The 25,363-nt window shown below is 46.5% G+C and overlaps 1 protein-coding gene across 1 annotated transcript in view; it reads left to right on the forward strand.

Moving 5' to 3' along the window:
• LOC128822752 (E3 ubiquitin-protein ligase RNF38-like) overlaps positions 1 to 4,021 on the forward strand; it is a 53,616-nt gene extending 49,595 nt beyond the window's left edge. Inside the window, 1 exon segment of the mRNA XM_054004560.1 lies at positions 3,950 to 4,021. Within this exon segment, the coding sequence (XP_053860535.1) occupies positions 3,950 to 4,021 (72 nt within the window).
• Positions 4,022 to 25,363: the final 21,342 nt, after the last annotated feature.

The raw sequence follows: 25,363 nt of genomic DNA on the forward strand, positions 1-25,363 counted from the left end.
TTCAATGATCTCAGAGGTCTTTTCCAACCTAGTTGATTCTGTGATTCCTCTAGAAGGGCAGTGGAGGGAGATGTGCTGATCTCTCTCTGGTAACCAGCAATAGGACACAAGGAAATGGAAAGAAGCTGCATTGGGAAGTTCATATTGGACATTAGGAAAATATTCTTCACTGAGAGGGTGGTTGGTCACTGGAACAGGCCCCCCAAGGAAGCAGTCATAGCAGTACGCTTGTCAGAGTTTAAGGAGCATCTGGACAATGCTCTTAGTCATATTATTTAGTTTTAGGTAGTCTTAAAAGGAGCAGGGAGTTGGACTCAATGATACTTTTTGGTCCCTTACAACTTGAGATATTCTATGATTCTGTGTGGTGTGGAGAGAAAGTAAATAAGGAAAAATAGCTTGCTCTCTCTTCTGAAATGACAACAAGGACCATCGAGTGTCATGCACACCATGACATAATGGATGCTGAAATTCTGTGAAGGTTGCTAAGTTTTTTAAAAAATAATTCTTCTGAGGCTTGTTAATGCAAAGACATTGCATTTGTCTCAAAAAGTACTTGACCCACAGGCTGCTGGAAGTTAGGGAAATATATCAGGGAAATATCCCAGGCAAATAGTGATAGGAGAAGGGGAAATGGCCTCCCTTGAACCAAGGGAGGTTCAAGTTGGATATTAGGAAAAATGTCCTCACTGAAAGAATGGTTAAGCATTGGAACAGGCTCCCCAGGAAAGTGGTGGAGTCACCATCCCTGAAATCCCTGAAAGTGTTCAAAAAAATGAGTAGACATGGCACTTCACCATATGGTTTAGTGGTGGTATTTGGTCAAAGGTTGGACTTGGTGATCTTGGAGGTCTTTTCCAACCTTAATGATTCTATGATTCTATCATGTATGCTCTTTCTTATGTATCTGCTGTTGATCACTGTTCAATTCAAGAGTATTTGGTTAAATGAAGCTTTGGTTGGACTCAGTATGGCAGTTCTTAAGTTACATTAAGCACTTTCAATTGGTAATCAAAGGATATTGAAAATAGCCCCTGGAGACCAGCAAAATGGGGGAAAAAACAGTTTTGGCAAATTCTTATTTTAGTAATCTGAAGTGAACTGTAGTAATTTTGAGGTGATTTTGTGCTGATGCTTCTCACCAAACATAGAAATTGCCTACTTTTAACACTAGTATTGGCTAAAGGATAACTGACTTGAGAAAAAATGCATCAGCATAACAGTGTCAACTAGGCAGGTTTCTCTTTAATTGAAAGACTTTTGGAATCTGCGCCTAAAGGGAGTACAGTTACACTATGTCAACACAAAAATTTAGACTGTTTAGGGAGTGGGGTAAAATAACTTCTGATCTTTAAATTCATATCTCATGATGATAAATTGAGCAAGGGAACACATTATCATTGGTTAATTTTAGTAAAGCTTACTATTCCATTGCAAGCTGGTGATGTGACAGTAGAGGGCATCAAAGCAAACTCTGACACATCTACCTATGAAATTTGAATTTTTGTCTGTCCTATAGTCATAAAACCCTACATAGAAAGACTTTTTCAGGCAATATGAGATTTCCAGAGAAAAACCTATTTTATACTGAATTATTAATTATGTGCCTATATATTAGACTACAGTGAGAAAAAAATCCATGTTACATAAGGCTGAAGACTCATGAAAAAGAGGTTAAACAGTGAATGGGACAAGATTAACAAGAGAGAGAATAATCTTCTTGCTTGTCAGGCTTTTCAGCTCTCAGTTGTATAATGTTTTGCAATATCTGATTGGTTATTGATATCGTAACTCCTTGAGTGTCTTGGTTTGAAAGATGAGTGTCTGCCAAAGAAGGCAGGAACCTCTCTTGGAATGGAAAATGTGACCCCCTTCCCTCCAAATTATTATAACTTTGAAATTACAGGGCTTGCAGGGCAAAAATATGGGAAAAGGAATAACAGTTCTTTACATATATATATAAAACAAGACAAGCAAAAAAATAACATCAGCAACAACAAATCAAAACAGAAAACCCAATAAACAGTCTCTTCCTGCTCTTTAAGCATTTTCCCCTTTGGTGTAGTTATGGTCACAGCCAGCAGGGGCGCTGTTGGCTCCCGGTGGTCAGGGCAGGTGCGATGATTCCCCCTCAGCTGCAAGGGGTGCTGTGGCGCAGGCTCAGCTGCCTTTCTGCATGGGGATAATGGTGGGCAAGCTGGCGGAAGAGATAGAAAAGGGGTTTCCTTTACAAACCCACAAGGGGAGCCGGTCCTGGTGCCCCTCCGGATGGTGAAATGGACTGTAGCAGGAACTTTGGAGCAGCAAGCTGGAACGGTAGCGAGCACACCCAGAGTGACAAACAAAATGTGGCAGAAACTCTGCAGCTGTAGCAGGAGCCACAGTGATCCAGGCGGACATGGGGTGTCAAGTTAAAGTGTAGCGAAAGTCTCGAAGCAGCAACAGAAAACAGTGGGGCTGGGCAGCGGCAGCCGGGCTCCCGAAAACAGATGGGAGATGCTCCCTCGGACAATGAGTAGACGATGAGGGTCCTTCCCAGTGAGGTCGGGTGTTAATAAGGTCCCAGTTCAACAGCTGCTATTGCGAGCAAAGCCTCCCTCATGGTAGGAGAAGCGGTAAGAGATGGAACTCCACGGTGGCAACAAATTCTCCCCACAGCAGCAACAGCACCACTCCTCCTCCGATCCCAAGCACAAGAGAGAGCAAGGAGCTGAGCCCAGTCCCTCACCCCCCCAGCCAAAATCTGGAGCCTGCAGCCAGCTGCACCCTTCTTTTGTCTCTTATAAGTACTGTCAGTATCATCTCTTAAGGCAACAAATGGGAGAAAATTCCCCAAGAGAAAGAAAAAAATAGAAAAATCCTAACTTCTAGCATTGAGTCAAAGAAATATATGAGTAACCTTTTTTTTTAAAGCGGGATTTAATCATAATTACAAAGAAAACCTTGAAAACATGACCTGTATTCACCCTGAAGGCTCAGGCTGGGAATCCTTTTCTTCTGAATAAGGTTTATTTCAGCTAGAATATTTCTATTTAATGTTTCTTATGATAATTGCAGTCCCTTGTGCAGCTCTTATGTTACAGGACATTAGCTTGACTGAAGGAAGAGCAAGTTAAGAGAGCTTGTACATACGTACATACATACATGTATTGCGGCCTATGATATATCATACACACCTGATTAATCTTTACACTGGTTGAGATGTGAAGGGGAATTAATTTGATGGAATACACAAAAACAAGTAGTCAAACAGGGGACCAGAGATGCTGTGCCGCCCCTTTACTGGATATTTTCAGGACCTAATGGGAGAGAGACTTGAGTAACCTGGTCTGACCTTACAGCTGACTGCTTTGAGCAGAACGCTGACCTAGAGACCTTCAGAGGATCATTTCAACATGAATAATTTTATGAATTAGTGCATTCTCAACAAATTTTTCATTAAAAGGCTAAATTTCTCTGCATGTTCAGCTTTGGAGCTGTTTAGTCAGATTGTGTGTTGTATCTGTTGCTAAAAACCCTTCTTTTTCCCCACCTCACTCACTTTCAAACTTTGGCCAAACCTGCATGATAGACTTCTGCTCTTCTGCTGGGATAACAGGATAATGAGAGTCTAAAAAGCTGTGGTTCATAATAAAGACCAGGATGCCCTAATATAGGGCACTTTCTTCCACCTATGTCTTGCTTCTCTAGTGATGGTGGATTTCTCTGCCCACTGTGTTTTTCTTCTGAGTTTACAAAACTTGCAGGTCATTTTCACATACTCCAAAGTATCAGAAAACAGGTGCATGCTGAGTTTATGGGTTTTTTTTGTGTGTGTGTGTGTGTCTGTTTTGGGCACTCTTGATCACTGCAAGTGGCAATTTAATTTTGTTTCTGGGTTGCAGACACTGTTACTGTAACGAGTGTATTTGGCAGTGCATTAAACTTTCTCTCACTTCTGGTTCTACAGGTAAATCGTACCTGCCCAATTTGCAGAGCTGATGCTTCAGAAGTGCATCGTGATTCAGAAGGACTAATCTAAGAGCACAAATCTGGTTTGGGTGTTCGTGGTCACATGTATATGAACTATCCATTGAACTTACCCATGTGGCTTCCATCATTCCATTCACACAAAAGAATCAATGGATGTTGCTTTGCACTCTGTGACTTAATCAGTTATAAAGCTTATCATTAGTCTTCACAATTGTGAGATTGTTATACTAACTGTGATTGGAACTCCAAAGACTTTTTTAGCTTTATTTTGTGTGTGCACTAACTTTTCCTGGGTTTTGTGGGATCATTTTGAGTGTTGCTGTGAGATTACAGTGGACATGATCTTTTAGTATGTGCTTTTATAAAAAGTGGTAGCTCCAAACAACATAGCAATCTACCTTCAGATACTGTGAGAGGGAATGAATGGATGAGGGTTTGAGAGGATGTGTGAAGTGCACTTGTGACTGGGTGTGTATATATGTTTGAGAACATATATACCAGCATGTACTAGGAATGTATGTATGTAGTATTAATTATGCTGCAGTGTATAATCTTATGTTATTTAAACAGTTCTAGTACCGTACACTGGTTTCTTTCCTTATATTTGGAGTCACACACTGAATGCAAAGGGTGTTGCAATTATAGACATTTAATATTTCCTCGCCAAAATACTTGATGGTAAAAAAAGACTTTTTAACTTGCTATTCAAACAGATGTTATGCTTTTTCTTTATTGGAGGCTTTTAAGTGTACCTTTAAAGTGTGTTCACTACTCAGTATGTAAGTAACCTTGGATTTTTACACAGTATATGAAATCCAAATTTCAGTATGACCGGTTTATTGCTTATATTATCAATATAAAGTTGCCATATTGCATAACTCAGTTAACAATATTAACACTTCCAATTGGTGACTTTAATGTTGAAGCTTTTCTGTTCTCCTTCTCAGTTCTTCTAGCTGGATTTTATTTACATACAGTTGATTTCAGATTAGACTTGAGTTCTGAAGATACTGTAATTTCTGGCCCTCCTCCAAAAGAAACTTGAAAAGGTGCTGAGGGTCTTCTGCAAAGTTTCTTCACTTTGACCATTATACTTGCTAAGTATGTACTCCTTTAGTATATAAACATTGACTTTAATCATTTATGTTGTTTATAAGAGAGTTGGTATACAATTAAAATAACTTGTAAAAGGATATGATTTTATTCCTGTGACTTAATGAACAAAATAAAGTTTTTTGTTTTTCAGAGAAGTAGAATTTTTGATTTTTATGCATCAAAAAGGGGTTGATGATCATACACTGCTAGAATACAGTTGTCCTAGGTGTGCTGCTTCTTAGCCTTCTGTATTTTCTTATAGGCTTAGCATGAAAAAATTTCCCTTATTTCTTTCTCTGTCAGGTCTCCAGAATGTTGTGCCGTAGAAGAATAAATTGGTGCCTCATCCAGAACAAATTATGTTGTGAAATGGGAATTAACTTTTAGTTGACTGCCTTTCAAATAATACTTGTAGTTGTGTGGTTGAAAATATTTACTTCTTTAACATTTCAGACTATTAAGAATTTAAAGATGTTTTATTGAAATAACTGGTTCTAAACATCCCATAGTTAATCAAGGGATGTGATTTTTGGCATCAAATTTATGATCATAAAAATGAACATTTTGGACATCCTAGATTTAATGTCAATATCTTGGTTACAATAGTAGAAATGACACAACTACTAATATGGCTATAATTTAGTGCTATTTTGAGCTTTGTTCTTTGAAATTTCTGATACTATTGTATGCTGCTATGCTTTAGTATCAGTTGCATTCTCAGATAATGTAATGTTTTCTATGCTGCTTGACCTTTGAAGATTCTACAAACCAGTTAATGACTGCTATTATTTTTGCTTATCTCTTAGTTACACAAATAGTACTTCAGCCTGTCCATAGTTATTAATAGCTAAAAATGCTAAATAAAAATATACTGTTATATCAACTTTAAAATATTAGAATTTCCTCTCCCCCCCAGGCACTAAAGAATGGATTCCTCATAACATCAAAACAATTAAATCACCTATAGTAAACATTATTTTTTTAGCAAATAAAATAATGTGGTTATTTTAATGTGTGTGCTGTATATATCTTATAATACTTAAGTTCTCTAATATATCTGAAAGAAACATCCCTAGCTGTACAGGTTTAACCATAACAAACACTACTACACTCAATATTCTCTTTGAAACACAGAAAGAAAGATGACACTTCATGAATACTGAGGGAAAAGTAATCTTTCTGTAACTGGAGAAATCTTGCTGTGTACTATCCATTTTTTGCCAGTAAAACACTGAAACTGAAGATTTAGGAGATGGAGCAACTCATTTGGTAAAATACTGAATTCCATTGTTACAATCCTATGGCTGGTGTTTTCTGGAATGTTACTTCGTTTGCATGAGACTTGTGCAGACTCACGTCCTGTGGTTGGTCTGTATAAACAGCACTGCATGCATGAGTTCCTAATCAGATCAGACCAGCTACAACCAAGTCTTTCCTATTGTGTCTGTCAAATGAGAAGAGGAAGGCCCACAAGGCAGATATCCTGGTGAGTTTGTTACAGACCACCCAACCAGGATGAAGAGGCAGATGAAATATTCTATAAAAAGCTGGGAGAAGTTTCATGATCGCTGGCCCTTGTTCTCATGGGGACTTCAACTTACCAGATGTCTGCAGGAAATAGAGCAGAGAGGAAATAGTCTAGGAGGTGGATGATGTGGTGTTTGGAGGCCATCTTGGGCACAGTGATCATGAAATGAAAGTTTTCAATTCTCTGAGAAGTAAGGAGAGGGGTCAGCAGAACTGCCACCTTGGACTTCCAGAGGGCAGACTTTGGCCTGTTTAGGGGACTGGTTGAAAGAGTCCCTTGGAGGGCAGTCCTGAAGGGCGAAGAAGTCCGGAGTGGCTGGATATCCTTCAAGAAGGAAATTCTAAAGACATGGGAGCAAAAAGACAAGCCAATGAGGAAGAAGACCAGCCTGACTGAACAGAGAGCTTTGTCTGGAACTCAGGAAAAGGAGAGTTTATGCCCATTAGAAGAAGGAGCAGGCAACTCAGGAGGACTGCAAAGATGTTGCGAGGTTATACAGGAAGAAAATTAGAAGGGCCTAAACCCAACTAGAACTTAATCTGGCCCCTTCTGTAAAAGATAATTTAAAAGACTTATGGTCCAGACCCTTCACCAGCTGTGTTGTCCTTTGGCCATACTCCAGCACCTGTAGTGTGGGGCCAAGAAGTGAACACACTTGACGTGTGGCCTCACCAGTGCTGAATACAGGGGGGATGATCACTTCTCTAGTCCTGCTGGCCACACTATTGCTGATACAAGCCAGGACAACACTGGCCTTCTTGGCCACCTGGGCACAATTCTGGTTCATATTCAGCTGGTTGTCTACCAATACCCCCAGGTCCTTTTCTGTCAGGCAGCTTTCCAGACATTCTTCTCCAAGCCTGTAGTGCTGCATGGGGTTGTTGCGACAAATGCAAGTCCCTTGTTGAACCTCATATAACTGGCATCATCCCATCAATCCAGCCTGTCCAGACCCCTCATCAGAACCTTTATACCCTCAAGCAGATCAACATTCCCACCCAATTGGTGATGTCTACAAACTTACTGAGATTTCACACAATCCCCTCATCTAGATCAATAAAGATATTAAACAGAAGTAACCCCAGTACTGTGCCCTGGGTAACACCATTTTTGAGCAGGCACAGACTGTGACTAGCAACCAATACACCTTTCACCAAAACTCTCTGGGCACGACCATCCAACCAGTTTGTTATCCAGCAAAGAGTACACTCGTCCAAGCCATTAGCAGCCAGTTTCTCCAGAAGAATGCTGGGGTAAAGGATGCCAGTCTTGCTTTACTTATGTCCAGGCAGACAACATCCCCGGCCTTCCCTCATCCACCAAGCAGGTCACCCTTTCATAAAAGGAGACCAGGTTAGTCAAGCAGGACCTGCCTTTCATAAACTCATGCTGACCGGGCCTGATTCCCTGGTTGTCCTGTATGTGCCATGTGATGGTACTTAAGATGATCTGCTTGGTAACCTCCCCTTTCACTGAGGTCAGACTGATAAGCCTGTAGTGATGCCTTAGGTTTTAGCTTTTCCATTTTTCAAATTCTGTACTCCTTTAGTGTGTAGTTCTGAGCTTCATATTAAGGGATGGTAAGTTCTCTTTACAGAGTAGCTAGACAAAACAATTCCTTTCCTAGCTTGGGACCAAGGACAACCACCCAAATTTCAGGCCCAAGAGCATAAACGATGTGAACTGAAGAGAGAAAAACAAGAAGGATGGGATTTCATAGCCTAAAGCTATAACTGGACAATTAACTCCAATATGCTAATGGACCAGAACTTTAAAAAGTGAGAGACCTCGTGACCAGTCAACCATTTTTGTGTCCATTTGGTTCATCTTGGGTGTAGCCCTGGCTGGGCTCTTGTACTCCCCAAGGTGTATTCACTGAGGCCTTTTAGTAAATACCTACTTTATTCTTTAACTCTGTCTAGCCTCTGTTCTAGGTCAGCCTTCACAAGGCATCAGTAGATCCCTGGAAATGACAAGAGGTATGGCCTGAAACTTACCTAAAATAGCAAAACACATTGTTGTGGTTTAAGAGACAGGTGTCTGCCCAGGAAGGTGGGAACCTTCCTGGAATGGAAAATATGACCCCCTTCCCTCCAAATTATTATAACTTTGAAATTACGAGGCTTTTAGGCAAAGATATGAAAAAAGGAATAACAGTTCTGTACTAGAATATATATATATGACAAGGCAAACAAAAAACAACAGCAGCAGCAACAAACAAAACCAGAATCCAAATAACAGCCTTCTCTCGCCCATCAAGCACTTTCCCCTTTGGTGTAGTTATGACCACGGCCGTCAGGAGCGCTGTTGGCTCCAGGTGCAGCAGGGCGGGTGTGATAATTTCCCTGAGGCTGCAGGGGGCGCTGTGGCGCAAGCTCGGCCGCCTCTCCACATGACAATGGCGGCTCAGGTGACAGGGGAGAGAGGAGGTGGCTCCCCTTGAAAAACTCACAGGAAGCAGCCAGTCTCAGTGCCACTCCGGTGTAGGAGTCAGAGGCCCTGCAAGGCCTCCATGGCGGTCACTAGCCTAAGATAAGAAATGCAGAGTCATGATGAGTGGAACAGAGCTACCCCTCTTCCGCACATCAGACCCCTGTTATCTCTCTGTAAGGCTATAGGTCGTATTCTCCTCGACCTCAGCCATAGGACAAATCTTGATCCCTCAACAGCCTATATAAACCCATACCATTGCCCAGTTCAGACGGAAGAGCTGTCACTGGAACCCTTTGCAGAAGCTGCCAATAAAGACATCTCCGCAGAACTCCACACAGCCTTCACCTCTCTCCTTCCCTGCATCTGCTGAGGCACTTTGCGAGCACAGAGCTGAAATCACTCCACAAGTGCTCGCAAGGTAGCCAGCGGCTTGGAGCTAGCTGAGGAGGGCCCAGGCAGGCTGCGCCTCATCAGCACAGTGCTATTCGGGACACCTACGATGGCTGCTGCCCCGGAGGCCAGACGGACCCCCGGGGAACACCAAGCCGCGATACATGGCAGCCCGAACGGGAGAACAGACATCCTGGTACTCCTGAGAGCATCATCCTTCGTGGATCGTTACTGCCTCGGCCCGCCACGACCCTCTGAGGGTAACTTCTCCGTTATGGAAAAAGCTATCTGGAAGAGGCGTCCAACGAACCTGAATATCACCATCTGGGACGAAAATCCTCAGGAGTTGGACAGAGCAGAACACCCACCCAGCAGTTTCTGACCCAGTTTCGGCTGAAAAAAGTGTAAGTTTAAAACAGCCTTTCTGCGCGCTTTTAATTTGGGTCCGTTTTGGTGTTTTTTTTCTTTTTTTTCTCTTTTTTACTGCTGGGCGGGGGGGGGGGCAAGGGAACCTACAGCAATGGGATCAAACTCTAGTAAATTAAAACAATCCCAGAACGAGAGAGATATATATTTACAAATCCTAGAAATCCTAAATGCTAACAATTTTTCTTTCTCTAAAGGCAATCTTTCAAAAACTAACTTGAAAAAATTTATAACATGGATCCTTTCTCAGTTTCCAGACGCTGACATAAAAATATTAATTCAGACTCCTTTTGGGATTCAGTGGGGACAAAACTATATCTTTTCCAAACCAAAGAAGACTTTTCTGTTACTAAATTTCTGCCTCTTTTTCACTACATTGCAAAAGCGGTGGAAAAAGCTAACACAAGCAGCTTAACAGCAGCTGAGGAAATTCCAAACTTATCTCCTATGGCAGATCCTCCAAATGCTAATCTCTCAGATAACAGTCCTCTCTCTGTCGACTCCCTCTTTCCTGGTGGGGGGATCAGGGGAACCGCGCTGCTCCCACCCACCTTTCCTGCACCCGCGGGATCCGCGGAGCCCGCCCGTCCCTCCACCTCCCCCCATCCCTCCGCCCCCATTCCAGACGCGGCAAGCCAGAACTCAGCTCCTTCAGTTACGCAATGCACAGCACGGTGCTGGCACTGCACCCCCTCCGCACGTTCGGGAATAATCGCGTCGGTTTTGGTCGGGTCTGTCCCGCCCTGCCCCAACACCGCCGCGCAGCCCGCCGCGCAGCCCGCCACGTCCCCTCCTCTCCCCCACGCCGCCGCGACTCTCACCGCCGCCGCGACTCTCCCCACCCCCGTTACCACCCCTACCTGCCTGTCTGCCGTGGTGCCAGCAGCAGCAGCACCCCCCAACCCCACCGCCTCCTCTCCCTCCCTTCTCCCCTGCCTGCATTCCGAAGCGATGCATCCACCCACCCACCCTCAATGCCCACCTAACGGCAACCCCCCACACTCTGTCCAGTCTCCCACACCCCTGCAAAAGGTCGCTACAACACGCCCAAAAAAGCATAGAGCACCTGCTGATCACACCTCATCAGAGGACAGTGAGTCTGAATCTGACACAGACGAAATTGATCCATGGGCTTTAATTAAAATGGAAGCGACTCAGGCAGGAGATTGGGAACTAGCTCAGAGAATTACTGCCTTCCCAGTAAATTATATAAAGGGGAAAAGAGGGGGGGCCACAGGCCACTACTAGAACAATGTGGGAGCCTAACACAAATAAAGAATTGATACAACTACGAAATATAGCCAAAGAACATGGTAGAAGTTCACATATTTTCAGAAACTTCTTAGAAGCGCTTTTTTCGGCGCATATTCTGGTCCCTCATGACCTTATAAATATTGCCAACTGCCTTCTTTCCCTGGCAGAATATATGCTATGGGAAAGACAGTGGAAAAGGCAATTAAAAACATTATCAGACACCTATGCTCAAGATGCAAATAAGCCAGATTTTACAGTCCAACAGCTGGCCGGAGAAGGGGATTTACAAAAACCCTCTGACCAAGCTAACACCTTACCTAAGGCAGCACTACAAGATTTGGCTATTGCAGCAAAACCTCATTGCTTCTTACCCCAGATGACTCTATTCCTACCCAACAGTTCTCTAGTATTAAACAAGGAATAGATGAAAGCTTTATCAAGTTTGTAAACAGACTTAAAGATGCTCTGGAAAAACAGATAGAGAGCACAGAAGCAAAGAAAGAACTGTTGTGCAAGCTTGCTTTGTCAAATGCAAACGAACAATGTAAAACAATTCTGAGGGCTTTACCCTTGGATACAGAACCCACCATAGAGCAAATGGTGGAAAGCTGCACACGTCATTTGTCCACTGAAAACACAGTGGCCCAAGCAGTCTCTGAGGGAATTGCCGAAGGAGTTTCTGGTGTGTATGCAGTAGTAACTTCCAAAGACCAGGACCGCTGCTATTACTGTGGGGAATTTGGACATTTCATGAAGGACTGTCCAGACAGGTCACCTACCCGAAACTCCCGGGGACCACCAAGCCGAAATACTCCGGGAGGCGAGGTGGACTGCAGCAGTAGCCTCAGAGCAGTGGGCTGGAACAGTAGAGGTGAGAAGACTCTGGGGGTGACGATTCGAAGTGTAGCAATAACTCCGAAGTGGTGGCAAAAGCGGGGGGGGGGGGGGGGGCAGACGCGGGGTGTCAAGCTAAAGTGAAGCAAAACCCCTGAAGCTGCACCAGAAAACGGTGGGGGGGGCTGGGCTGCAGATTGCTCCCTTGCACAGCTCACCGAGAACGGCTGGTCCGGAGGCCGGGCCACCGTGCAGAGGGAACGGCCCGGTGGGGGATGCTCCTGGCTCCTGGCACCACACGCACCAGCTCTGGGCTCCCAAGTGGCAGAGGAGCAGAGAAGCGAGCTGGCAGGCCCTGGTCACAGTGATGAAAGAGAAAGAAAACCAAGAGGGGAAAAAACCAAAAACCTCAGGGCAACAGGATCTCAGGTCAGATTTCCCTGCCATGCCATGTGCCACTGTGAAAAATGTTTTTGTGATTCGTGTTGTGAGGAATAGAGGATTTGTCTTTACAAACAAGCTGTGGGTTTGCCAGTAGATAAAACTAGCACTGAGACATAAAAGAAACAATGGGAAGGATTACACTGATTAATGAATGGAAAAAGATATTTGCTTTTACAGAAAAACTTTAGGTTCACTGATAAATGAAATTGGACATTGAAAGATGAAAGAAACAATGGGGAAAACCCTAAATTCCATAAGAATTAAAAATCAAAAGGGAGGATTATACATTAGAGGGACATCTTCAGTATCAGGCATATCGGGAAGTCTGTACCTCTCAAGTACCTCAGCCAATGGGGAAAGAGAGAAGGAAAGTGCGACTAGGAAATTAGAATAAAGGAGGAGGCTGCGTCCTCCAAAAATTTAAGAGACCCCAGGGGAATGCCCCATGGCCTCTCCCTTTATTCAAATAAAGTAAAAGGACTCCTCTGTCTCCTTTTTGGACATAAACCTCTGATGTTTGTAGATTAATTTTCCTGACAGTGTCAATTGGCAATGGAATCAGCAAATGCTGGTATCTGCTGTGTCAAAAGTGGACACATGCCCTGGAATAACTACAAAGGATGGTTTTGAAACTTTCTGACCAAATAGCCAAATAAACCATCGAAAAAGAATATAGAAGCAGTAGAGTCAAGAGATGAGGTGGCAAAAATGACTGATTGTAAAAAACGCCCATCACTTGTTTTAAAATGTTAACAGTTTAATAGTAATAAAATAGTTATAAAAATAGTAATAAAAATGAGAGCAATAAGAATTTGGACAATCAGAGTGAGGACAATAAAGGACAATAAAAATCAAAGAATTACAGACATCCGGGTGCCTTGCACTCTGCCACAAAGCACACCTTGCTAACAAAAGATTACCCCTTAAAAGCAAAAGCCTGTTCCATATTCATATATCTCATGATTCAAAAATTTCTTTTTCAAACAAAGGATGTCTTCTGCTTAGTTTCTGCCTCCCTCTTCATCTTGTAAATCAGTTTCTTGGCTCCTAGAAGTCTGGAGGAAGTCTGAACATTCCCGATAAGGAGGTCGTAATTCTTCTCTTGGATTTTTTGGTGTCTTGTTGCTGTTGTCTGTATGCAAGAATTTCTTGGTTATCTTCTCCATTTCTTGAGCTAGCGTCATGGTTTGACACTGGTGCAATGCCAGTGGCCCCATGAAAAATACACCTTCCCAAATAAATGCTGTGAGATGTGATCAGGAACAGAGCAGAGCAGGCCCAAGCTTAATAACAAAGGGAAAAAAAAATTATTAAACTACTACTACTATAAAAAACACACACACTAAATCCAGGATGAAAACTTTCCAAAACATTCCTCCTCCCCCCCCCCCCAATTCCAACAAAACGACAGTGAGAGACAACTCGGACCCTCAATCAGGTTCCCGCTCTTCAGTTAATCAGTACTCAGTCCATCAAGGGAGAGAGGAGCCTCTCCTGTGACATTGACCCCCCAGGAAACACAGTTGCCACCTCCTGTGTTTCCATGTCACACATGGCAACCACCCGGAGAAAATCCGCCAGTGTGACACTCTCCTTTCCATTTCACAGTGCTCTCACCACCGTACATGGACAGACTGCCCGTAGGGCTCCTTTAAGGATGCTTTGCCAAAACCAAAAGAACAACAGTTCAGTTTCTTGTTTTGGGACAACAGTCCTCCCCATTTTTCCCTCCCCTGGGGCCAAGGGTCTCAAGAACAGAGATCTTCTTCTCCACTCCTGCACTTGCAGCTGTTGAAGCAGGTCACTACCACTTTCGCACTTTCTTGGCTCCAACCATTGCATCCCCCTAAAAATGCAGTCTCGGTTGCAAGAGAGATTGGTTCAGTCTATGGCTATACTAGAAAAGTCCAGCCAAAAGCCATCCCATCATCTCCTCCCACCTAGAATTCTTTTCCCCATCTTCTGACATCTCAGTCCCAGACTGTCTCCTTTCTCTTCCACATCGAGGAGGAATAGTGTTTTGCAAAGCTTTCCTTTCCTTTCCCAGGAAAGGGTTAAAAGTCTCAGGCTCCCAGGACCAGGCTGAGATCTCACAGCAGGCTGCCGAAATCCCACACTCCAAGGCTGGGCAGTTGTCTCCACCCCCCCCCCCCCCCCCCCCCCCACCTCTGTCTTCTCTGCAGCGATTTCCAGGTGCCTCCAGGCTCTCTGTCTCTTCCTCTCCGGCGGGGGCTGCCTGGGACATCTCAGTGTTCTTCCACCCTTTGGTCCTGTGGGGGGCGGGGGGCCAGCCTGGTTCCCTTCCCTTCCCTTCACGCCCCCCACCCCCTTCTCCCTCTGGGGCTCTGGCCTACCTCTCCCAGGCCGCATGGTTTCCCCTCCCCCACCCAGCCTGTGGCCGGGCAGGGGAGGTCTGCACTGCACTCTGACCAGAACCAAAGAGACAGTTCCCCTGAGAGTTCTTGCTTTTAACCCCCCTGTGCTCTCAGAGGCGTGTCCATGCCTTCAGTGGTCAGTCCAAATGCCAATATCCAAACCTGACCACTGATCGGTTTGACTACCAACTTCCGGAAAAATTCACTTCCATGTCAAACCACGACAGCTAGTTACAAAAAGTATCTTACATCACATAGTTTCTATTTTAATATTATGCTATAGCCTAAAAACTATATTTACCACACTACTTAAAAGAGATTAATACAGCATAACTTTCCAACATAACACATATAGTATTAATTTCAATATTTGCAAAAAGCCAATCATATAATATGCATCTATAACAATCCCCCCTCTTATTCTTTATAATTCATTTGGCTTGAGCAATATTTCTTGTCCACTTGCATTCTTTGGACTATGCTGGTAATCAAATAAAACGGGATTAAACAAGAAAGAAATATCAAAACAGTTGTAACACATAAAAGGAAGAATCCTGATTTCTTCCACCATCCTATCCCCAATACATTACCCCACCAGCTAGTTTCTTAACATTGCTTTCCAATTTGGGACTGGTACCTGGGTTATTTTTCTGATATATTTTGCTTTTTCCAGGATGACATCCACATTGTCATCTATTTTCAACAATCTGATATATCAAACTTTCCACAAACACCCCCTTCTTTAGCCAATAAATAGCCTAAAGCCAACCCATTCTGATACACTACAGTTTTGTTTGGTTTTGCTGACTTGATATTACTTCCAATGCCTGAGCAGCTTTGTTTGTTATCTTCTCTATAACTGCTTGGAGTCTTATAATACAATTCAGCATATAATTTGGGGCCAATAGAAAGTTAGATTGCTGTGCTGGTTTTACCTTTTTGTTTACTATTTGTTTTTTTTACTGAATCTTGTACTATATCTCTAAGATCAAATGTAAAACAAATCCATCTCTCTCCTTTTGGACATTCAATTCCCATCCTGTTACCACTTGTTCCTAAGTTCTCCGTAATCCAATATTTTTCCCCATTTTGTCTGCAGGTACTTAATTTGGATGGGTTATAACAGTGACTGTTGACATGGGTGTGTGTAATAAAAGAGGAGCTTTGGTTTCTTTCTATGTAATGCTTTTGGTAGCATTTTTTACATGATCTTGCTGGTATCCCGAAAGGGAAAAGACAACAAATGAGTGAAAGAAAAAGGAATAATAGAGGTCTGGTATGGTTTATACTCCCACCTTCCCTGCCTATGGGGTTGCAGCCCATAGCAGGTGTATATGATCTTCTCAGTGGCGAGTACAGTGGTAAACCCAGGCTTGCCCTCTTTTTCCTTTGTCACTTCTCTTTACTAATTTCTAGGCAAATAGTTTTTGACACTTTAACTGTGGTTTCCCACCATTCCTCAGGTATCTCTCATTCAACAGACACTAATAATTCACATCCACAAAACAAAGTTATTACTTCAGTTGTTTTGAGTTCTATCTGGATAGGGGATAGATTTAGTACTCGACACTTCCTGCAACGAGAGCATAGATTTTGTGAACTACAATACCAGTTATTCCCACAACTTAAACGTTTACTTATAACCCAGCTAGCGTGTCCAGTATTGGGATGAATCAAACAGAATATACAGTATGGCACTGATGGAAATTGTAATTCCCCCTCTTCCCTGTACAAGTCACAGGCTAAGGCCAGAATATGAGAACTCTTTGACCAAAACAGTCGTGATCCTCCTGTTTGAAGTGGCAGTATTCCTCCCCAAGGAAGGTATCAGAGGAGTCTCAGAACTTGTCCAGGAGGTACTTGAAACCACTGACATAAGCTTGGTACATTTCCCAGATCATTTGGGTCTTCCCAGTTCATTACCACTCATTCCCCATTTAAGAGTTAATTTGGTATCACCCGCTTTAGATGTGATAGTCCATTCCTCAGGTTTCTTCACAAGTTCTTTGATTCTGCTGGCATGAATTCACCCCTGGTTTGGATTGTGGTTTCAGTAGTACCTGAAAAGGACTTCTTAATAGCACAGGGACAGTGACAAAAGGAAGACTGTAGCAGTGTGTGGATACAGTGACGATCGTGATCCAGGGAGGCCACTACCAGCAGCAGGGAAAACAGATGAGGCAAGTCTTTTTTGTTTAGCAGAGGAGTCCATTTTATTCCCCCCCCCCCCCCACCGTGCTGGGGGGGACAGGGGGGAAGAGGCCCGGGAGCCTGGGCAAAGCCCAGAGAAGAGAGGGAGCAGAAAGTGAGAGCAGACCCAGGGCTGTGGGGTTTTATCAGGTTTCCCATGGGAGGAGTCTTAAGATCAGATTACAGCCTCCTCAGAAGGGAAGGCTCCACAATTCCTCCATTTATAAATTGGTTAAAACAGGATTCTCGGGAATATGGCTTAATGGTTTACAAAACTAAAATGAACATTATTAAGCTGAATCAATAGTAACAGAAAAGCATTTGACACTTAATTACAGAGAATACAGTAACAGAAATTATGATACTGAGTTAAATGAGTACATTTTTGCTTAGTGGGTTAATAATTCTTTCTCCTTTGGCTTTTGATCTTCTCACCAGAAGGAGTGCTGTTCTTGGTCTCCTCTTTCACGAGGGGCACAGTCCTTAGTGTTTGAGCTCGGCTTTAGTACTGGTGTTGTAGGTGTTTCTCTGTTGGATTCTGATGATGATGACTGAAGCAAGGAAGGGTGAAAACAGCAGTGGGACAGCTTGCACCACACGGCAGGGCTCTGCCCTTTCCGAGGCTGCCCCACTCCGCCCCACCGCCTCTGCCTCGCATCTCCTGCAGGCACAGCGGGGCCGGCTGTCTCTCAGGGCTCACCAGCCTCGCCTCGCCTCACACAGCCCTGCGGACTGGGGGCGGAGCCAGCTGCAGCCGCACGGCAGGAAGGGGAAAGGTAGGTGAGGGGGAAGGGCAGGCACGGGACCAGAAAAGAAGAACTCAACGGGAAAGAGGGGATCTCAAAACCGCGTGGTCACGCCATTTTGAGAAGGAGCGCCCGGGAGAGCGTGGCCAGTGTCTTCCCTGGCAAGGAATGGGGGATATGGAAAGAGACGGGGGTGAAAGAGGACACAGGGCGGCGAGAGGACGGTAGCACTCCCGTGTCAGCTCTGGACGGTTTCCGACCTAGTCCTCGTTCAGGGAAAGGGGGAATGGGGTGGCAGAAGGTCAGAAAGTGACAGAGAAGATGGTAGCAACTCTGAGCCATTTTGGACTTTTCACTATTTGCCGCGCTCTTAGGAACAAAGGGTAAGGAAAGGTACAGGCAGCTTCACAGAAACTGAAAAACATGGGGTTCACAGGACCACAGATCTAGGGCATCGACACGTTGCATTGCAATTGTTCATAACCGTCCATAAGTACCCTCCAGGGCTTTACCGTCCATAAGCTGCAGCAGTCATGTCAGGAAAGTTGACAAGAGCCCCGAGTGTGGTCCTTTTTGCAGGCAGACTAGCCACTTGTAGCTCTTAGATGAAATGAACAGGGCTAATGCCTTTATTAATGTTCAGCTCTTTATTAAAAAGATCAGCTGGGCAGGGGGCTCGACGCAGAGCTCGCCCCCGCGGTCGTAGCTTTCCCAGGCAGCCGGAAGGAAGGCAGCGTGCAGAGTCGGTCACTGGAGTCCCGAGCAGCAGCTGTCCTTTCTCCTTTCCTTGTGGCACACCGGTGGCCCGAGGATGAGGAGGCGTGATGTGCAGAGTCTGTTGCTGAAGTCCAGAACAACAGCTGTCCCCGCTCCTTCCGTGGTGGCAGCACCAGGGCTCTCTGTCTCTATCTCCCTGCTTCTCAGAGCCTAATATAGTCTGTTCTTTCTTAGGTGATGGCGATGGTTAAAAGCCAGTCAGGGGATGTGTTTCCCTCTTCCTCAGCTAGGGCATTTATCTAGACTCCTCTATTGTGTTCAGTTTTTGATTTATATTCATTTTTATCTCCTAAAAATACTCCCATGATCCTAAGGGGTTTTTATTTGCATGTTAGTCCCAGAATGGCAGCGTGGAGGGGTGGGAGGCCAGGTAGTTTAGAGAAAACAAACAGAGCAATTAGCTAATTAGCATTTCAATATCGGTACTTAGCTAGAGTTAGTAGTTTTCTTTTAGTGTTGCCATGGGAACTAGGAAAGCCCTGCCCGCGTCTCTGGGGAACACCTGGAAACTGTTCATAACAAATCCCTCCTCTACTTCTTTGATCGGGCTTAAGCCCGCATCAACTTACAGTCTTTGGCTTTTGAGGGCTAACTTCTTTTGGCATTTGTATGCTTTTACTCAGGCCTGAGGGTAATTCTAGTGTTCTTTAGAAACCAAGATTTTTTTAGGTAACTCCTTTGGCTAAAGAACACTTAGTCTTATTAAACAATTACCAAGTACTTAAACCTTTTCTATGGTACTTTAACTCAGAAACAGTTATTAACACCTTACTGTATATCAGCCTCTAGCAAGTCTTCTTTAAAGTTAATTTTAAGTCCTCTGGTTTCTTAATTACTGTCCATGCACAAGAGGAGGCGGGTGACACTGTTGGGTCTGGTCTGGCGTCTGGGGGTGGCACTGGTCCTTTAACTCTGGTGACGTGGGTCCAGCGTTTTTCTTGGGTCCGTACCGCAGTGTGTGTGGTGAGTAGTACCTGGAAAGGTCCTTCGAATTGGGGGGTTAATGGAGTGGTAGTGTACCAGGACTTTATCAACACCCAATTCCCAGGACTGATGTGGGCATTGGCGTCCAGAGGGGAAGTTTGGGAGAGATACCCCTTCTTTCGGAGGCCTTCTAGGGATTTTCCTATGACCTCTAAATATTTCTGAGTTGCTGCCTCCCCTTCCAGATAATCTGCTGTACTGAAAGGGGTGATTAAAAAAAAAGGGAGTCCAAACATTATTTCATAGGGAGAGACCCCTGTGTCAGACCAAGGTCTGGTTCTGATGCGCAAGAGAGCGAGAGGTAAACACCTGAGCCAATTCATCTTTGTTTCTTCAATTAATTTAGTTAACACATTTTTAAGAGTTCTATTCATCCTTTCCACCCTTCTAGAGCTTTGAGGATGCCATGGGGTGTGCAACCTCCACCTTATCCCCAGGGCTTTTGTTACTTGATGTAAAGTTTGAGCGACAAAATGTGGACCTTGGTCCAAGTCAATGTTATTGACTAGCCCATATCGTGGTATGATGTTTTCTAAGATTATTCTTGCAACTTCCTGCAGTTTCCTTTTTGGTTGGGAAAGCCTCCACCCAGTGAGTGAGGTGATCTACGATCACTATTATATGTTTGTACTTTAATTTTCCCTTGCAGGATCAAATTTTGGGCTTCTTTTATCAGGATAGCTGCTGCTGCTGCTGTGATTACTTTCCCACTTAAATACATTCTTAGGGCTTCTTTGAGCAACTCATTGATGTTCTTTGCTTGCCAGTCCTCTATCTTTTCTGGTTTTTGTCTAATATCGGGTCAGGATTTGGTGGCAAACTAGACCTTTAAGAGGACTTGACCCTCTGGGCTATCTGGGTCTATATTTGAATATAACTGGAAATTTCGTTTTAGTTGGTTAAGCCAAATTGCCGGGGTCTCATCCTTCTCCTGAGTACCATCAAAGGCCAATTTCGTGTTGCTTCCCCTAGGGATACTCTTTGATCCCTCTTATCATGAGGGACCTATAGTCTCTCATGCTTTGCCTACCTTCTTGTTGGCTGGGACTCCAGTTGGGGTCCACCAAGGGCATCCCCTGGTTCCCTGGGGGCCCCAATCCACCCTCTCTTTCCCATATCTTCACCCCTGCTGCTCAGATCATCTGGACCTTTCTCAGAAAGAACAGAATGCTTAGAATAGCTCAGGTCTCCCCAGGTACAAATACTCAGCCCTAGAAACTGGTCCAACTGGCTAGATATTCCAACGGGGTCTTCCACTAAATTTCTTAGCTCTTTCCCAAATCCCCAGACATCAGAAGCTGCCAAAGGTGCATCCACAAACCTAACTCCCCCAGCTGCTCTACCCATAGGAACCCCTCTAAGGGGAAAGAGCCCCTCCACCCTTGGTGCTTTGTATCGGGTGCTACAATACGGCCCTTTTTCTAAGGCACCAAGCAGGGAAATAGTAGTGGAGAGAGACACTGGAGGCCAGGGGGCATGCCAGGTGATGAACCAACCCTGGGCAAAGGTGGCCTCAGCTCCCAAGTGGGAGGAGGCAAGGAAACTCCAGCTGGAGAAGGGGAAGAGGGAGTTGGGGAGATGGTTGAGGAAACTAAGGGAAGGGACGATGAAACAGAGGTGGGAAAACGGGAGAAAGGAATCAGGGACTTAATAGGAGGGGCTGAAGGACCAACTGGGGAAACTGTTGGGGAAGTAACAGGAGCAGAAGGGGACAGGCAATCGAGGGGGTCCCATTCCTTTATTTTTCTAGTCTCCCCCTCTCTATTCCCTTTGTCTTCCTCTCTATTTCTTTGTAACATGCATATTCTCACAGTCTCATTATTTATAGAATTCTCCAGCCAGCAAGCTGCATGAGATAGTTGTTCTATATCAAGGCCCTCTCTTCTGATTACACATCCACTGATCTTGGGTTCCATACCACGGCCACTCTCCCCGTAATTCTAACTTCGGCCATACTTCCTATACTGTAATGTATCATCTTACTCTTGTCTAGATCCTTCATGATCTCCCGAGAATCCCATTAGTCTAAGAGTTGCCCCAAGGGGCTGTTAGGGGGAATTCTCTTTGCTTTGGAAGGATTTGCTCTTTTACTATAACCTCTTCCCATTTTCAGGCATCAAAAACAAAAAACTTAAATAATATATACCTTAAATGGTGCTTCTCTCTAAAATGGAATATACTGACAGGCAGCTAAAGCTCATCTGGCCACTCCCAACTTCGTATTTTGAATCACTTGACTAGACTTAATCTCTTTTAACTAAATTCCCACTCTTGGTCCTACCCTCTTGGCATTTTACATTGTCTCTTGGCCAGGACAATCACTAGTCACAATCTCGTCTATTGTCTTCTGTTCTTTTTCTCTCTGGCCTAAGTTTTGAAATTCTTGATGGACTTTCCAGGCTTGCACACCTGCTAAGTCCTGCCCAAACTCTTACTTGGCCTTTTGCCTAACCTTCTTACAAGGCTTGGGAAGCTTGGTCTCCCTGCCAAGGTAAGGCCGAACGTCCTGCCGAGCCTTACACTCGAACTCCGGCCAAGCCCCCTTGCCTGACTCTCCTACTAGGCTTGGGAAGCTTGGTCTCCCTGCCGAGGTAAGGTCGAACGTCCTGCCGAGCCTTACACTCGAACTCCGGCCAAGCCCCCTTGCCAGACTCTCCTACTAGGCTTGGGAAGCTTGGTCTCCCTGCCGAGGTAAGGTCGAACGTCCTGCCGAGCCTTACACTCGAACTCCGGCCAAGCCCCCTTGCCTGACTCTCCTACTAGGCTTGGGAAGCTTGGTCTCCCTGCCGAGGTAAGGTCGAACGTCCTGCCGAGCCTTACACTCGAACTCCGGCCAAGCCCCCTTGCCTGACTCTCCTACTAGGCTTGGGAAGCTTGGTCTCCGGGCCGAGGTAAGGTCGAACGTCCTGCCGAGCCTTACACTCGAACTCCGGCCAAGCCCCCTTGCCTGACTCTCCTACTAGGCTTGGGAAGCTTGGTCTCCCTGCCGAGGTAAGCTCGAACGTCCTGCCGAGCCTTACACTCGAACTCCGGCCAAGCCCCCTTGCCTGACTCTCCTACTAGGCTTGGGAAGCTTGGTCTCCCTGCCGAGGTAAGGTCGAACATCCTGCCGAGCCTTACACTCGAACTCCGGCCAAGCCCCCTTGCCTGACTCTCCTACTAGGCTTGGGAAGCTTGGTCTCCCTGCCGAGGTAAGGTCGAACGTCCTGCCGAGCCTTACACTCGAACTCCGGCCAAGCCCCCTTGCCTGACTCTCCTACTAGGCTTGGGAAGCTTGGTCTCCCTGCCGAGGTAAGGTCGAACGTCCTGCCGAGCCTTACACTCGAACTCCGGCCAAGCCCCCTTGCCAGACTCTCCTACTAGGCTTGGGAAGCTTGGTCTCCCTGCCGAGGTAAGGTCGAACGTCCTGCCGAGCCTTACACTCGAACTCCGGCCAAGCCCCCTTGCCTGACTCTCCTACTAGGCTTGGGAAGCTTGGTCTCCCTGCCGAGGTAAGGTCGAACGTCCTGCCGAGCCTTACACTCGAACTCCGGCCAAGCCCCCTTGCCTGACTCTCCTACTAGGCTTGGGAAGCTTGGTCTCCCTGCCGAGGTAAGGTCGAACGTCCTGCCGAGCCTTACACTCGAACTCCGGCCAAGCCCCCTTGCCTGACTCTCCTACTAGGCTTGGGAAGCTTGGTCTCCGGGCCGAGGTAAGGTCGAACGTCCTGCCGAGCCTTACACTCGAACTCCGGCCAAGCCCCCTTGCCTGACTCTCCTACTAGGCTTGGGAAGCTTGGTCTCCCTGCCGAGGTAAGCTCGAACGTCCTGCCGAGCCTTACACTCGAACTCCGGCCAAGCCCCCTTGCCTGACTCTCCTACTAGGCTTGGGAAGCTTGGTCTCCCTGCCGAGGTAAGGTCGAACATCCTGCCGAGCCTTACACTCGAACTCCGGCCAAGCCCCCTTGCCTGACTCTCCTACTAGGTTTGGGAAGCTTGGTCTCCCTGCCGAGGTAAGGTCGAACGTCCTGCCGAGCCTTACACTCGAACTCCGGCCAAGCCCCCTTGCCTGACTCTCCTACTAGGCTTGGGAAGCTTGGTCTCCCTGCCGAGGTAAGGTCGAACGTCCTGCCGAGCCTTACACTCGAACTCCGGCCAAGCCCCTGTGCCTGACTCTCCTACTAGGCTTGGGAAGCTTGATCTCCCTACCGAGGTAAGGTCGAACGTCCTGCCGAGCCTTACACTCGAACTCCGGCCAAGCCCCCTTGCCTGACTCCCCTACTAGGCTTGGGAAGCTTGGTCTCCCTGCCGAGGTAAGGTCGAACGTCCTGCCGAGCCTTACACTCGAACTCCGGCCAAGCCCCCTTGCCTGACTCTCCTACTAGGCTTGGGAAGCTTGGTCTCCCTGCGGAGGTAAGCTCGAACGTCGTGCCGAGCCTTACACTCGAACTCCGGCCAAGCCCCCTTGCCTGACTCTCCTACTAGGCTTGGGAAGCTTGGTCTCCCTGCCGAGGTAAGGTCGAACGTCCTGCCGAGACTTACACTCGAACTCCGGCCAAGCCCCTGTGCCTGACCCTACTAGGCTTGGGAAGCTTGGTCTCCCTGCCGAGGTAAGGTCGAACGTCCTGCCGAGCCTTACACTCGAACTCCGGCCAAGCCCCCTTGCCTGACTCTCCTACTAGGCTTGGGAAGCTTGGTCTCCCTGCCGAGGTAAGGTCGAATGTCCTGCCGAGCCTTACACTCGAACTCCGGCCAAGCCCCCTTGCCTGACTCTCCTACTAGGCTTGGGAAGCTTGGTCTCCCTGCCGAGGTAAGGTCGAACGTCCTGCCGAGCCTTACACTCGAACTCCGGCCAAGCCCCCTTGCCTGACTCTCCTACTAGGCTTGGGAAGCTTGGTCTCCCTGCCGAGGTAAGGTCGAACGTCCTGCCGAGCCTTACACTCGAACTCCGGCCAAGCCCCCTTGCCAGACTCTCCTACTAGGCTTGGGAAGCTTGGTCTCCCTGCCGAGGTAAGGTCGAACGTCCTGCCGAGCCTTACACTCGAACTCCGGCCAAGCCCCCATTCCTGACTCTCCTGCTAGGCTTGGGAAGCTTGGTCTCCCTGCCGAGGTAAGGTCGAATGTCCTGCCGAGCCTTACACTCGAACTCCGGCCAAGCCCCCTTGCCTCACTCTCCTACTAGGCTTGGGAAGCTTGGTCTCCCTGCCGAGGTAAGGTCGAACGTCCTGCCAAGCCTTGCACTCGAACTCCGGCCAAGCCCCCTTGCCTGACCCTACTAGGCTTGGGAAGCTTGGTCTCCCTGCCGAGGTAAGGTCGAACGTCCTGCCGAGCCTTACACTCGAACTCCGGCCAAGCCTCCTTGCCTGACTCTCCTACTAGGCTTCGGAAGCTTGGTCTCCCTGCCGAGGTAAGGTCGAACGTCCTGCTGAGCCTTACACTCGAACTCCAGCCAAGCCCCCTTGCCTCACCCTACTAGGCTTGGGAAGCTTGGTCTCCCTGCCGAGGTAAGGTCGAACGTCCTGCCGAGCCTTACACTCGAACTCCGGCCAAGCCCCCTTGCCTGACTCTCCTACTAGGCTTGGGAAGCTTGGTCTCCCTGCCGAGGTAAGGTCGAACGTCCTGCCGAGCCTTACACTCGAACTCCGGCCAAGCCCCCTTGCCTGACTCTCCTACTAGGTTTGGGAAGCTTGGTCTCCCTGCCGAGGTAAGGTCGAACGTCCTGCCGAGCATTACACTCGAACTCCGGCCAAGCCCCCTTGCCTGACTCTCCTACTAGGCTTGGGAAGCTTGGTCTCCCTGCCGAGGTAAGGTCGAACGTCCTGCCGAGCCTTACACTCGAACTCCGGCCAAGCCCCCTTGCCTGACTCTCCTACTAGGCTTGGGAAGCTTGGTCTCCCTGCCGAGGCAAGGTCGAACGTCCTGCTGAGCCTTACACTC

The sequence above is a fragment of the Vidua macroura genome, assembly GCF_024509145.1.
Source record: "Vidua macroura isolate BioBank_ID:100142 chromosome W unlocalized genomic scaffold, ASM2450914v1 whyW_random_scaffold_48, whole genome shotgun sequence".
Classification (NCBI taxonomy): Eukaryota; Metazoa; Chordata; class Aves; order Passeriformes; family Viduidae; genus Vidua; species Vidua macroura.